This window comes from Phodopus roborovskii, unplaced genomic scaffold, assembly GCF_943737965.1.
Source record: "Phodopus roborovskii unplaced genomic scaffold, PHOROB, whole genome shotgun sequence".
NCBI classification, from domain to species: Eukaryota; Metazoa; Chordata; class Mammalia; order Rodentia; family Cricetidae; genus Phodopus; species Phodopus roborovskii.
In genome coordinates, this window is record NW_026126511.1 from 56203125 (window position 1) to 56215495 (window position 12371).

The following is a 12371-nucleotide window of genomic DNA, read 5'->3' on the forward strand; positions in this document are numbered from 1 at the left end:
ATTTTAACCAACAAAGAGTCACTCATACTTCTAGCATTTGGAGGAAAGCCTCTAAAACGAAATAATGGAGACAACAAACAAACAAACAAACAAACAAAAAAAGCCAGTGTGGGAGAGAAAAACTCAACCGGAGGAGACAGAAAACAAGAAAAAAAATATTAAACATATTTTCAAGGGAGGCATGGGGATATATAACTTTTTTTTTTTTTTTTTTCTTGAGACAGGATTTCTCTGAATAATGCTGGCTGTCCCGGAACTCACTCTATAGACCAGGCAAGCCTCAGACTCAGAGATCTGCCTGCCTCTGCCTCGAGTGTGGGGATTAAAGGTGTATACCACCACCACCAGGGCAAGAGGGCACACAATTATAATTCTAGCATTTGGAGGCTGAGGAGTTCAAGATTAGCCTCTGGTACATACCAAGTTCAAGGCCATATCCCCAGCCTGGGGGCCACCTTTTTAAAGTAAATATTATATAGAGATTAAAAAATAAAATGCCAGTGCTGGAAAGACACCTCAGTGGTAAGACCATTTACCGCTCTTGCAGAGGGCTCCAGTTTGGTTTCCAGCATCTATATGGAGGCTTATAACTATGTATAATGCCAGTTGCAGGGAATCCCATTCTGTCTTCTGGCTAGAATGGGCACCAGGCACTCAGGTGGCACACATATATGCATAGAGGCAGACACTCATCAGAAAATAAAAATAAACAAATCTTTTTTTCCCCCATTTTTTTCAGACAGGGTTTCTTTGTGTAGCTTTGGCACCTGTCCTAGAACTTGCTCAGTAGACCAGGTTGGACTTGAACTCACAGAGACCCACCTGCCTCTGCCTCCTGAGTGCTGGAATTAAAGGCATGTGCTACCACCACCTGGCCAAAATAATAATCATAATCATAATCAATCATAATCATAATATTTATCTAAAAAGAAAATGCCAGCTGGGTGTTGGTGGCACACACCTTTAGTCCCAGGACCCAGGAGGCAGAGGCAGGCAGATTTCTGTGAGTCTGAGGCCAGCCTGGTCTACAGATCTCCAGGACAAACTCCAAAGCAATACAGAGAAACCCTGTCTCAAAAAACCAAAAAAAAAAAAAATGCCATCGTAATACATTTATTGGTGCAACAATAAACATTGTTACATATTCCTATCAAACAGATTATCAAAAAACAACTTCCCCCTAATCCCCAATAATGAGGATCAAAGCCAGGATTCATGCATGCTGGTCAAACACTACACATTGAGCTACAACCCATCCTTACATGACACAGATGAATCAAGAGAAAATGGTAAAAAATGATTATTTAAAGCCCTGGGACAACAGCAGAGAAACAGTTCGAACTTTCGAAGTGACAACTGGACCCCAACCTGTGGAGCAGCAAGGAGCACTGATTGCTGCTTGGAAGCCAGAGTCACCTTAGATCACTTTTATACCACATACTTATATTTTTGATATGTCAGAATTAATGGGAAACTAGGAGCTCTTCAGAAACCAATAGTGTTCACTGACCTTCTGCCTCAGCTCATGCGTGTCACTGGAAATGAATTCAATCTTGTAGGGCATCTCAATGGACATAGCCAGGGAGAAGCTACCGAAAATGAAGAGATCATATTAGTACAAGATCTTAAATTCCCACTTGTGGTTGCTTCAAATGATCTTTCTTCTTTTTCTTTTCCTCTTTGCAGTATTGAGAATCAAAGCCAAGGCTTCATGCATGTAAGCAATCAGTCTAGCAGTGAACTCTACCCCCCAGCCTTTCCAACACTGTAAATAGAAATTTAAGCTATAAAAGCCAATGCCCATTGAATGAGTTAACCACAGGGTTTATATTTTAGGTACTGACCTTTGCTTTGTCCCTATTTCCTTTATACAAACCTTCTCCACTGTGTCCTGTCAGAAGAAAAATATATGTGAATAAGGGGTTCCCAGTAGGCTTTTAGGGCTCTATGGTAGTCCAGCCAGGCACAGCTGACAGCATCAAGAGACAGACTCATTTCCAAGCAGTGACAAAGCATAGGGTCAGGAGATGGCATTAACTTCTAGCACTCAAGTGATGTGTGATATCAGGAACACCTCTAACCATTACCACAAAGATTTTTTTTCTTGAAGATTTTTTTTTTTTAATGCCTATAGGTGTTTTGCATGTATTGTATACTAGGTACATGAGTGCAGTGCTTGAGAAGGCCAGAAGAGGTGCTGAATCCTCTGGTATGGGAGTTACAGTTTTTAGCTGTCACGAGGGTGTTATGATTTCAACCCAGGTCTTCTACTAAAGCAGCAAATGCTCTTAAACCACAGAGCCACCTCTCCAGCATCTCACCCATATATGCAATGGCTTTTTGAAGCAGAGACTAACTATGGTACTTTGGCTGTCCTAGAACTCCCAATGTAGACCAGGCTGGCTTTGAACTCACAGAGATCTATCTACCTCTGCCTCCCAAATTCTGGGATTAAAGGCATGCTATACCTGGCTTCCATAAATCTCATCTTAAGGACACCCACCTGAAGGTTCTCAGTCAAAGCCTTGTCCTGTTGCCAGGGTGCTACAGTGGCAGGCATGAAGAAGACGGCCACAGGGCTTTGGATGCTGAGCTCAGTGATGTAGGTGATTTTGATGAGAACCTTAGCCCGAGGAGGTAAGTTTCCAACACTCACAGTGAAAACATCCTGAAATGCAAACAGCTACTCAGAAGCATATCCACTCTCTGCTAGTTAATTCCTTGTGTCACTAGAGTGAGCCAGAAAATGGTGACAGACCATTGCTAGTGTGAAGGGGAACTCTGGAGCTATTCACTTGTGATGGGGACAAGAGTGACATCTGTGGAAGCAGAGGAGAGGATGGCCATTGGGACAGTCTCAAGGGACTCCAAGCTGAAGTCACATACTTTGCACTTCATCACATGGGGGACCTGCGGCTTCTTTGACCTTGATGGCAATTGGCATCAGGCCCCCTGTGGGTTCAGAAAGTGGCTTTCAGCTTGCCCTAAGCTGAATCTGCTCACTAAAGGGTAAGTTTGTAGTTATTTAACACCCTTTGAATGGGATATGATAAGTATTGTAGAAGCTGGCAACCCAATGAGCAGGAAAGATGGAAGAGAGAAACACCTTTCAGTCCTTCCCCTTTTCTTTCTTCTTGCTTTGTCTTCCCTGACTTCCTTCCCTTCTTTTCTTTCTTTCCAGTCTCATACACCCTAAGCTTGCCTCAAGCCCACTATGGAGCCAAGGATGACCTTGAATGTCTGAGTGCCCCATGCTGAGACTCACAGGTGTGCCCATGCTTGGTTTGTCTGGTGCTAGATGGAGTGTGCAAACACTACCACCAGAGCGACCATTGATACAGGAGACACTGGGAATAATACTTTAATTATAAAGCATCTACTAAGACTGTTTAGGAAATATGAGGCCCCGCAATGTAGAATTCAGCTAAAGGAGTGCCCCCAGATCTCTTACTATAGGAAGAGCATAATTCTGCCAGGCAAAAAGGAAACATTGCTTTCCATATGTGTGTGTGTAGGTCAGATGACAATTGACAAAGGAAATCCATTTTTTTATGCTACTTTTACATGGGTTCTGGGGACCCAACTCAGGGTGTCGAGCTTGTACAGCAAGCACTTCTACCTGCAAAGCCATCTCAGTAGCCCTAAATTTTGTCATTAAGTACATCCATCTGTAGGAAAGTGCTAAGACAATGAAGGGAAATTATTAAAGAATTTGTAGTGCCAATCCTTAAAGTGCAGGAGTGGGAGGCCAGGAATAGGTTTGTCAGACGGTAAAGGCACTAGCTGATGACCTGAGTTCAGTTTCCTGAATCTACATGGTAAAAGGAGAGAACCAATTTCACAAAGCTGTCCTTTGACTTCCACAAGCTGTGGTGTGAGCGTGAGCACACAGAATGAATGAATGAAAGAAAGAAAGAAAGCAACTTTTCCCATAGAACAGCATTAACCTTTAGTGTGTTCTTCCCTCAGCCAAATATTAAATGTATAAAAGCCCTTTCAGGAATGCCTTCCTGCTTACAACTTGGTGAAAACTGGACACGTTGGTAAGTGAGTTTAGTTCTGGGAAAAACATAAATTATTACATTTTACAGTTGGGATTGTGTAGTCCAAATGTGTGCCATCAGTTCCGAACCCACAGCCTGGTGGTTCTTCCTGCTTCCTGTAGCACTGACTTCACTTCCCAGTTTATGTAGACAGCTCACATGGCTATGGCTGGCTTGGCCTCCCTTATCTTAAGGCGATTTTCATTAGTGTGTTTGAGACAAGGTCTTGCAAGGTAGCTGTGCACAGCCTAGAGCTTGTGATATTTACAAGAGATCTTATAAACCTAAAGGACTATAAACAGTCTTTGTTTCTACTGTAGATTCTTATTCCAAATCATTTCCCATAATACACTAGCCACTGGATGAATAACAAGCTGTACCGGAGTGTCCTGGTCCATCAAGTAAGCGCCATGGCCTTGGCTGATAGCCTCTCTGTATTCCTGCTTGGCTTCCTCCTTCTCCTTTATCTGGAAAAGACAATTATTATGATGATTTTGTTTATTTTGATTTTTTTTTAAGAGACTAAGTCTCACTCTGTATTAGACTAGCCTGGAATTCACTATGTATCCCAGACTGGCTTTGAACTTGCAACAATCCTCCTGCCTCTGCTGAGATCACAGGTGGGAGATGCCATGTCCAACTTTGGGAGAGACTTCTTTTGTTTTGTTTTGTCTTTTGAAACAGAGTCTCTCTACGTAGGCCTGGCTATCTTGGAACTCACTCTGTAGACCAGGCTGGCCTTGAACTGAAAGAGATCTGCCTGCCTCTGCCTCCCGAGTGCTGGGATCAAAGGGGTGTGCCACCACTGCCCAGCTAGGAAAAGATTTTTAAAATGTTCTTTATAGAAGAATGATTTCAGACTTTAATAGGAAAATGATGCCAATGTTTATTAAAGCCTACACAGAGCCAGGAAAGTAAGTCTTGGGTAGATGAAAATTTACATAAATGGATCTTATCAGCATGTAGCCTGATAAGAGTCTGAACTAGAAAAGGACCCTCTCTAAGTTAGGGTCAAACTCCAGTCAGAAGCTGAAAATTAGAGTCTGGAACGTCGGCAGACACACAAAAAAATTGTCTATTTTTAATGTAGTGATTTTTCTTATAACTCTCTCTTTTTTTAAAGATGGAGTCTCACTACGTAGCCCTTGGCTGACCTGGAATTCACTCTGTAGACCACGCTGACCTCAAACTCAGAGATTCACCTGTCTCTGCCTCACAAGTGCAGGGATTAAACACTGCCTGGCTATCATCTCCTTTATCTTCCTCCTCTTCCCCATCCTCTTTGGTTAGGGAGGGATCCATCAGTGGAGGCAGACTGTACTTTCCATTTTAATGCTGCTATTTCCCAACTTTGCAGCCATGGTTACTCGGGTAATGAAGCTTTGGGAATATGGGCTCTGCGCTTTAGCCTCTTACCTCTCCTACTATATGTTTCCCGTTGATAAATGCCTCAAAGCCACACACGGCTGCCTTGTCATCCAAAGGAAAGATATATTTTGCCTCAATAGGCACTTGACTTTGATTTGTGTATGTCTGAAAAACAATGACCTGAAAGAGAAAGGAAAAAAGATCCATATAATTGAAAAAAATCACATGGGACATTTACAAGAACAACTAGTGAAGATAATTATACATATTCATTATATATACTAATTACCTAAAAACATTTTTTTTTTTTTTGCTTTTTTTGAGATAGGGTCCCATGCAGCCCAGGCCAGTCATGAACCTGAAATTGATCTTAAATTGGGGACCCGCCTGCCTTCCTTAATTTCCCAAGTGCTAGCATTACAGGTGTGCACACTGATCACAGTTTAAATCCCTTAAAATGTCAACATGTCCTCCAAATTCACAAGCCTGGTTTCTGGGGTCAATGCTTTGTATACCACAGTGGACCGTTCATGCCACATGACCAGAGCACCAGCTGTGTATTTAGGCAGTTATATATGCCTGACCAGCGTAGAAGTCAAAAGGCCCCTTTTATGCTAAGAATTTTGCTGCCTCCCAAGTGTCATGTGGCTGGGGACTTCTGGAATACAGACATTCCTGGCTCTGTGATGAGGTCATGTCTCAATAAATCCATGATAAGCTAAAAATGTAAGTGGAAAATGCATTTAATGAGTAGATTCTAGAATAATATACAATTGGCCTTCTATATATGTTGATGCCAATCCCATGGTGGATTCAACCAACTATAGATAGAATATTTGAAAAAAAAGTGCCTATATTAAGTAGTGAATTTAAGAAGTTTTCCCTACCATTATTCCTTAAACAAGTGACATGTGCATTTTAATATGTATTTCATTTAGTTCATAAAACTGCAACCACATTCTTATTTATGACATATTCATTTAAGTGTCATAAACCACAAAAAGCATACCTGAGCTACAAAGTCTATTATTCTTCCCTTGATGTGAACACTGTCAAGAGGGACAGAATTTGCAGAAACATCCTGAAGGCCAGCTTTGACGTTGGTGAGGGGCTTGATATCTGGTAACTGGAAATCTGCAACTTACAAACACAACATCAGCTTTAAAACAGCTACAGCTCTGTTGTTATCATATTCATCCCCATTAATTACTGTGTAGACATGAAAGCTTGGGAAAGATGGAAATAATATTATATTCATGGTATCCTATGAGTTTTCTGTTTAAGATTTCCCTATGTAGCTAGCTAGCCCTAGCCTACTCTCAAACTGGAAAGTTGCCTACCCCAGCCTCACAAGTGCTGGGATTATAGGTGTGTGTTGCCACGTCCAGCTGTTATTCTATCTTTTGGTTTTGTTTCATCTTTTTTTGCTTTTGTTGTGGCACTGCTCAGGACTGAACCCACAGCTTTGTGAACACGAAGCAAGCCTCTACCAAATGAGCTACACTCAAGCCACTATAGCTTTTAATACTCAGTTATGCAAAGTAAACCCAGTGAGGAAAGCATTCTCAAATACATTTCTACTTTTCTATTTCACTAAAGAAGTATTTTATTGGGATGGTGAGCCAGCTTATTGAGTAAAGGCATTTAGTTGGTCCCAAGCATGACAATTTGAGTTTGATCCCTAGGCCCATATGGGAAGAAAAGAACAACTTACCATGGATTGTCTTCTGACCCCCACATGTGTGCACATATGTGTTCATGCATGCACACACACATTAATAATTTTTAAAAAGGATTTACTTATTTATTTATTTGTGTTGGAGACCAAAAAAGAGGACCTAAATCTTTCTTTTCAAAGAACCAACTGTTTGTTTCATTGATTCTTAGTATTATTTTCTGTCTGTTTCTATTTTTAAATTATTTAAAAATTTTTATTTTATGTGTATGGGTGTTTTGCTGCATCTTTATCCAAAGGCAACAGGAAGTAATAGCATGTGTGAGGCTCTTTGCTCAATCTTAGCACAGGAAAAAATAAAATAAAAAGAAAAAAGAACAGATTATAAAAAAGCACGGGGGATGTGGCTTAGAGATGGAGTACTTGTTCAGCATGTGCAAGAATCTGGATCAGTCCCGTGCATCAAAATAGACACACAAACTAACCAAAACAATCAGTAGAACTGCTCTTTTTGGAAGGATATTGTCAGGGGGTCTTGCTATGTAGCCTTGGCAGGCGTCAAACTTATGGAGAGCATCCTCCTGTCCACCCTAGGCTTCAATGCTGGAATTATATGCATGCAGCATCATGGCTGGCTTCTAACATGCTTTTACTCTTACTAGGTGGCATTTATTATAAGGGCCAACGTCTTCCAGGAAGCTTGTTTCCTGCTATTTGACTTCAATGTCCATTACAATTTGTGGGCCCCTTTTTCATTTTTTATTCATCTTATAGTGACATTTAACAAGGACATATGTTCATGTCCATCTGAGAAGAGGTCAAGTGTTCAAGACAGCACCACTTGCTAAGTGGGAGCCACAGTCAACACCAGCTTTCTGAGTCTACAGCCACATCTGCTTATTCTGCTCCCTTTGCTATTGCACCCTGACCTAGTTCCACGGATGCCATGGCTTGGATATAGTTCATCTCCCAACAGTTCCTGTGTTGGATGCTTAGTCAGCAGGGTGTGATGTCTGGGGGTGCGTGGGACCTTTAGAATCAGGACCTAGTGGAGTTGGCTGCTGGTTCCACTCCTACTCTGGCTGACTGCCTATGACATGATCTCCCTCTTGCCCATGTTTCTGTTGTGATAGCATCTGCTTTGAGGTCCACATCAGAGCCAAGCTGATGGCAGCATCAGACCCCTGAACATTTAAAATTGTAGGACAGACAACACTCCTGTTTTGGTTTGTTTTGAGATAGACACTTGACTTATAGTCCAGGAAGGCCTGGAATGCAAGATCCTCCTGTGTACTGAGTTCAACCCCAAGGGTCTACTGGTGAAAAGAGGAAAATTCTTGCAAAATTATTCTTTGACCTCCAAACATGTACACACACACACACACACACACACACACACACACACACACACACACAAAGACACACACATGTATTACAATTTTTTTCTTTATAACACACCTAGTTTTTTGCTATAGCAACAACAACAAAAAAAAATGGAGACTCATCCCCTATAGAGAACAAAGAGCCTTGTGTACACAGGCAATCACTGGAGAAGCCAGGGAAGTTAAGCCCACAGCTCACCTCTGCAATGAATGAGGTGCATAGCTGTCCTTCATGGAACACCAGGAATGATGTCCTTTACAACCTGGTGATCCTCTGCTTTCTGATGAGAATTTACTGTTTTCCTTTTTTCCTAATCCCTTTCCCCTAAATGGTGAGTGTTGCTTTTAGACCATAAACCCACTGTAAAGAGTGATGCCACTTGTCCTTTATAACAGCCGGAGTGACTTCTAAGTTTTCGAGGCTGGCCAATCCTGACACCCACGGGCTTTATGTTTACCTCCGTCAAGCTCTCTAGACCCTAAATCTTGGGTACTATCTCTGAGTCATTCTTGTGAAAGAAGCCAGATGTACTTGGTAAGGAATCTCAATGAAAACATGTCTTAAATTGTGCACTTGGGGCTGAGTTAATTCTGAGTTAATTGTTAACTGAAAACCTTTTCCCAAACTTGTGATATGCATAACTATGGCTAAAGTAAAATGATCTGGGCCAGACTCTAGAAATCCTGGTCCATCCCAGTTACAATAAAATAGGGCTGAGTTGAGTTTTATTCTTGTCTTTTCAAGGACCATTTTTGACCTTGCCTGCTGTAAAGCCTGTAAGGAAATCACGGCAACCCTCAACAAGTCAGCTTAGGCAAGCTAGTGACAAAGCAAGGGATCACTTTATCTCTCTTAAGCATCTTGCTTTTTAAATGTTCAAGACAAAATGAAATAGGAAGTCACAGATACTGCTTACCAAACACAAATATAAATGCTTTTGAAAAAAAAATTCCACTTCATGTTATTTCATAAGACAGTACCTAAGAAACTTGTCTTACCTTCAAGCTTTGAAACATTTGAAGGCGCAGCTCTGTGCTCCTCTAACTCAGTGTTTTCATGAGGACAGAAATCCTTTATCTGATCTCCAGGAATGCGAAATTTAACAATGTACTTCATTTTAACTTGATTGGTTTTATAAACAACAAATTCGTCATCCTAGAGCAAAGGGGAATCAATAAGACATAAACAAACTCAGCAAGAGCAGCCAGATGTTCCCAGAGAAACAGACTCTCAGATTTATTAATTTAGCAAAGGCTGAATTTGGGCAGTAGATAGATGGGCATGACTTAAATGAAAACATATTTAATAAAAATAGAAGCAACCCTCTGGGGCTGGTCATTGCACATCTGGGCAAAGGGATTGGCTACTGACCCATAACTCCAGGTCCGCATATGTCTCAAAATAAAGTACCTCAAAGTCTGTGGTGACAGAGGTCATTTTGGAAACTCCATGCACACTGTCATAGCCTGGTGGTGCCTCAGTTAAAGAAAAGTCCTTCTTGAATAAGTCCATACACTTTCCCAGGGCAACATCACAGATGACCAGGAGTCTGGAGCCATCTGTCTCCCCTGCATGTGAGTACTTAATGCTTGTACTGCGTGAAGAAGGAAACAAACACAGGTTATAATGGCTACGGGCCAGCCTCACTTCACTGTATAAGAGACATAGGTGGGGTATCTCAAACCCAAAACTGTGAACCAAAATGAAACGACTTTGAAAACTTTGTGCACCAGTGTGACACCACGGATGGAAAATTCTACCCCTAACCCTGTGATGGTTGTGGTCTGAGGGAAGGTCACTAAGCATATTGTGTAGAAATACCAGCAGGTTATGAGATGTACATGATGCAAAAATGAATTCCACATTTGGATTTGGGTGTCCCCACAGATAATCTCAAATCTGCAAGAAAGATCTAATTCCTAGACAAAGAATACCCAAGCCTGTATTGTTGAAAGATTTTTCTAGGGAAATCTTTCCAAAGTTGACCACCATTGCAGTATCTCCAAAGATAAAAGTTAGAACTTCATCCTAAAAAGTTGGGCAGGTACACACCTATAGCCCAGTACTTAGGAGATCAAGGCAGGAGGGTCATGAGTTCAAGGCCAGCCTAGGATACATAGCCTCAGCCTAGGGGATACATAGGCTCAGAGGTTAAGAGCACTGGTTGCTCTTCCAGAGGTCATGAGTTCAAGTCCCAGCACCCACACAGTGGCTCACAACCATCTATAATGAGATCTGGTGCCCTCTTCTGGTGTGCAGGCAGGAACAATATATAAATAATAAATGATTAAAATAAAAAAAAAAAAATAACAATGCCTTTAGTCCTAGCCGTTGAGAGACAGAGGCAGGCAGATCTCTGTTAGTCTGAAGCCAGTCTGATCTATATGACAAGTCCTAGGCCAGCAAGGGTTACACAGGGTTACACCAATCTCAAGAAACATGAAGTCACAAGGAGACAAAGCCCACTAGATGGGAGTGAGAGAAAGCAGTGGTCAGCAAGAGCAAGCATGGCTGCTGTGGTCCTTGGATGGGATGCCCCCACAGCCTTGGGGCCAGGTGACAACACTGCTTTTGGAGGCTTAGCGGGGAGGAGTCATTGAGGAAGTCTGTGCTTGGGGCTGCTTTTGAAGTCTCAAAGCCTCATGCCACTTTCAGTGCATTCTGTTTTGTGTTGAAGATGTGGGCCCTTGGCTTCCCGCTCCTGAAGCCATGCCTTCACTCCACCATCACAGACTCTAACTCCCTGGAACCACAAGCTCAAATAAATTCTTCCTTCTGTCGTTGCCTTGTTGTGGTGTTATGTCTCAGTAACAGAAAAGTAACTAATAATCACTGGCCTGGACAAAGATCAAAACTGCCAAGGCCTGATCCCCCTTGTGTCTTCTTTTAGCTGCATGGCCTGAGGCCTTAGGGTCCCCATCTGTGATATGAGAGGGTTTACCCATGGGGTGGGGGCTGAGGGAAGAGGAGGTGACGGGTACTGGAGAAGTCCAGCTAGAAATATATGTAAAAGCTGATGTGGGTTGGCAAGATGGCTCAGTGGGTAAAGGTGCCTGCTGTGAAACTTGGTGACCAGAGTTGGATCCCTGGGACCTACTTGGTGGAAGGAACTGACTGTGGAGGTCAGGTTGTTCTCTGACCTCCACAAATACACTGTGGAATGACCATGTCTCCCCCACCCCCAGCCCACCTTCACACACACACACACACACACACACACACACACACACACACACACACACCACACTAAATAAACAGTTTTAAAAGTAATAAAACATTTTTCCCCCCTGAGACAGGGTTTCTTTGTATTGTTTTGGAACCTGTCCTGGAAATCGCTCTGTAGACTCAGAGATCTGCCTGCCTCTGCCTCCCAAGTGCTGGGACTAAAGGTGTGTGCCACAATTCCCGGGCACTAAGAAGATTTTAAACACCATTTCTCAAATGCTCACCAAGAAGCCCTGCTTTTACAGTCGGTTTTACAGAACCGACTGCTTTCGGTGATGATGTGTTGTTGGGAGAGAGACTCACTCACTAAAGATGAGGTTTGCAAGGAGCCTCAGTGGTGGGGGATGGTTAGAACACACCAACCTGACTGAGTCACTGAAGTAAATCCCACTGCCCAGATTTCCAGCATCTGTCCTTTGCATGCCACGGTCTTCTACAACTTTAGGTAAAAGCAGCCCTCTGAAAGAGAAGGGCAGGATGGTGATTTACCAGAGGACAAGACTCCTTTAACTCCTTTAAACTCCAACAGCAGATTCACCTGTCTTTACAAACCCCAGGTCAGAGTTCAGCAGGCCCTCCATACCTATAGTCAACCAGCCATGGATTTAAAACATTTAGAAAATAAATCACCTATATGGAATATATACAGAACTTTCTTGTCATTAATTTAAACAATA

The 12371-nt window shown here is 42.3% G+C and overlaps 1 protein-coding gene across 1 annotated transcript in view; it reads right to left on the bottom strand.

Moving 5' to 3' along the window:
* Window positions 1–12371, bottom strand: part of Parp4 (poly(ADP-ribose) polymerase family member 4) — a 72406-nt gene that overhangs the window by 35469 nt on the left and 24566 nt on the right. Inside the window, exons 12-20 of the mRNA XM_051195626.1 lie at window positions 12058–12153; window positions 9880–10063; window positions 9468–9624; window positions 6421–6545; window positions 5460–5591; window positions 4424–4510; window positions 2504–2668; window positions 1845–1891; window positions 1511–1589 (exon numbers count right to left, since the gene is read on the bottom strand). Coding sequence (XP_051051583.1) covers window positions 1511–1589; window positions 1845–1891; window positions 2504–2668; window positions 4424–4510; window positions 5460–5591; window positions 6421–6545; window positions 9468–9624; window positions 9880–10063; window positions 12058–12153 — 1072 coding nt within the window. The remainder of the gene's footprint in view (window positions 1–1510; window positions 1590–1844; window positions 1892–2503; window positions 2669–4423; window positions 4511–5459; window positions 5592–6420; window positions 6546–9467; window positions 9625–9879; window positions 10064–12057; window positions 12154–12371) is intronic.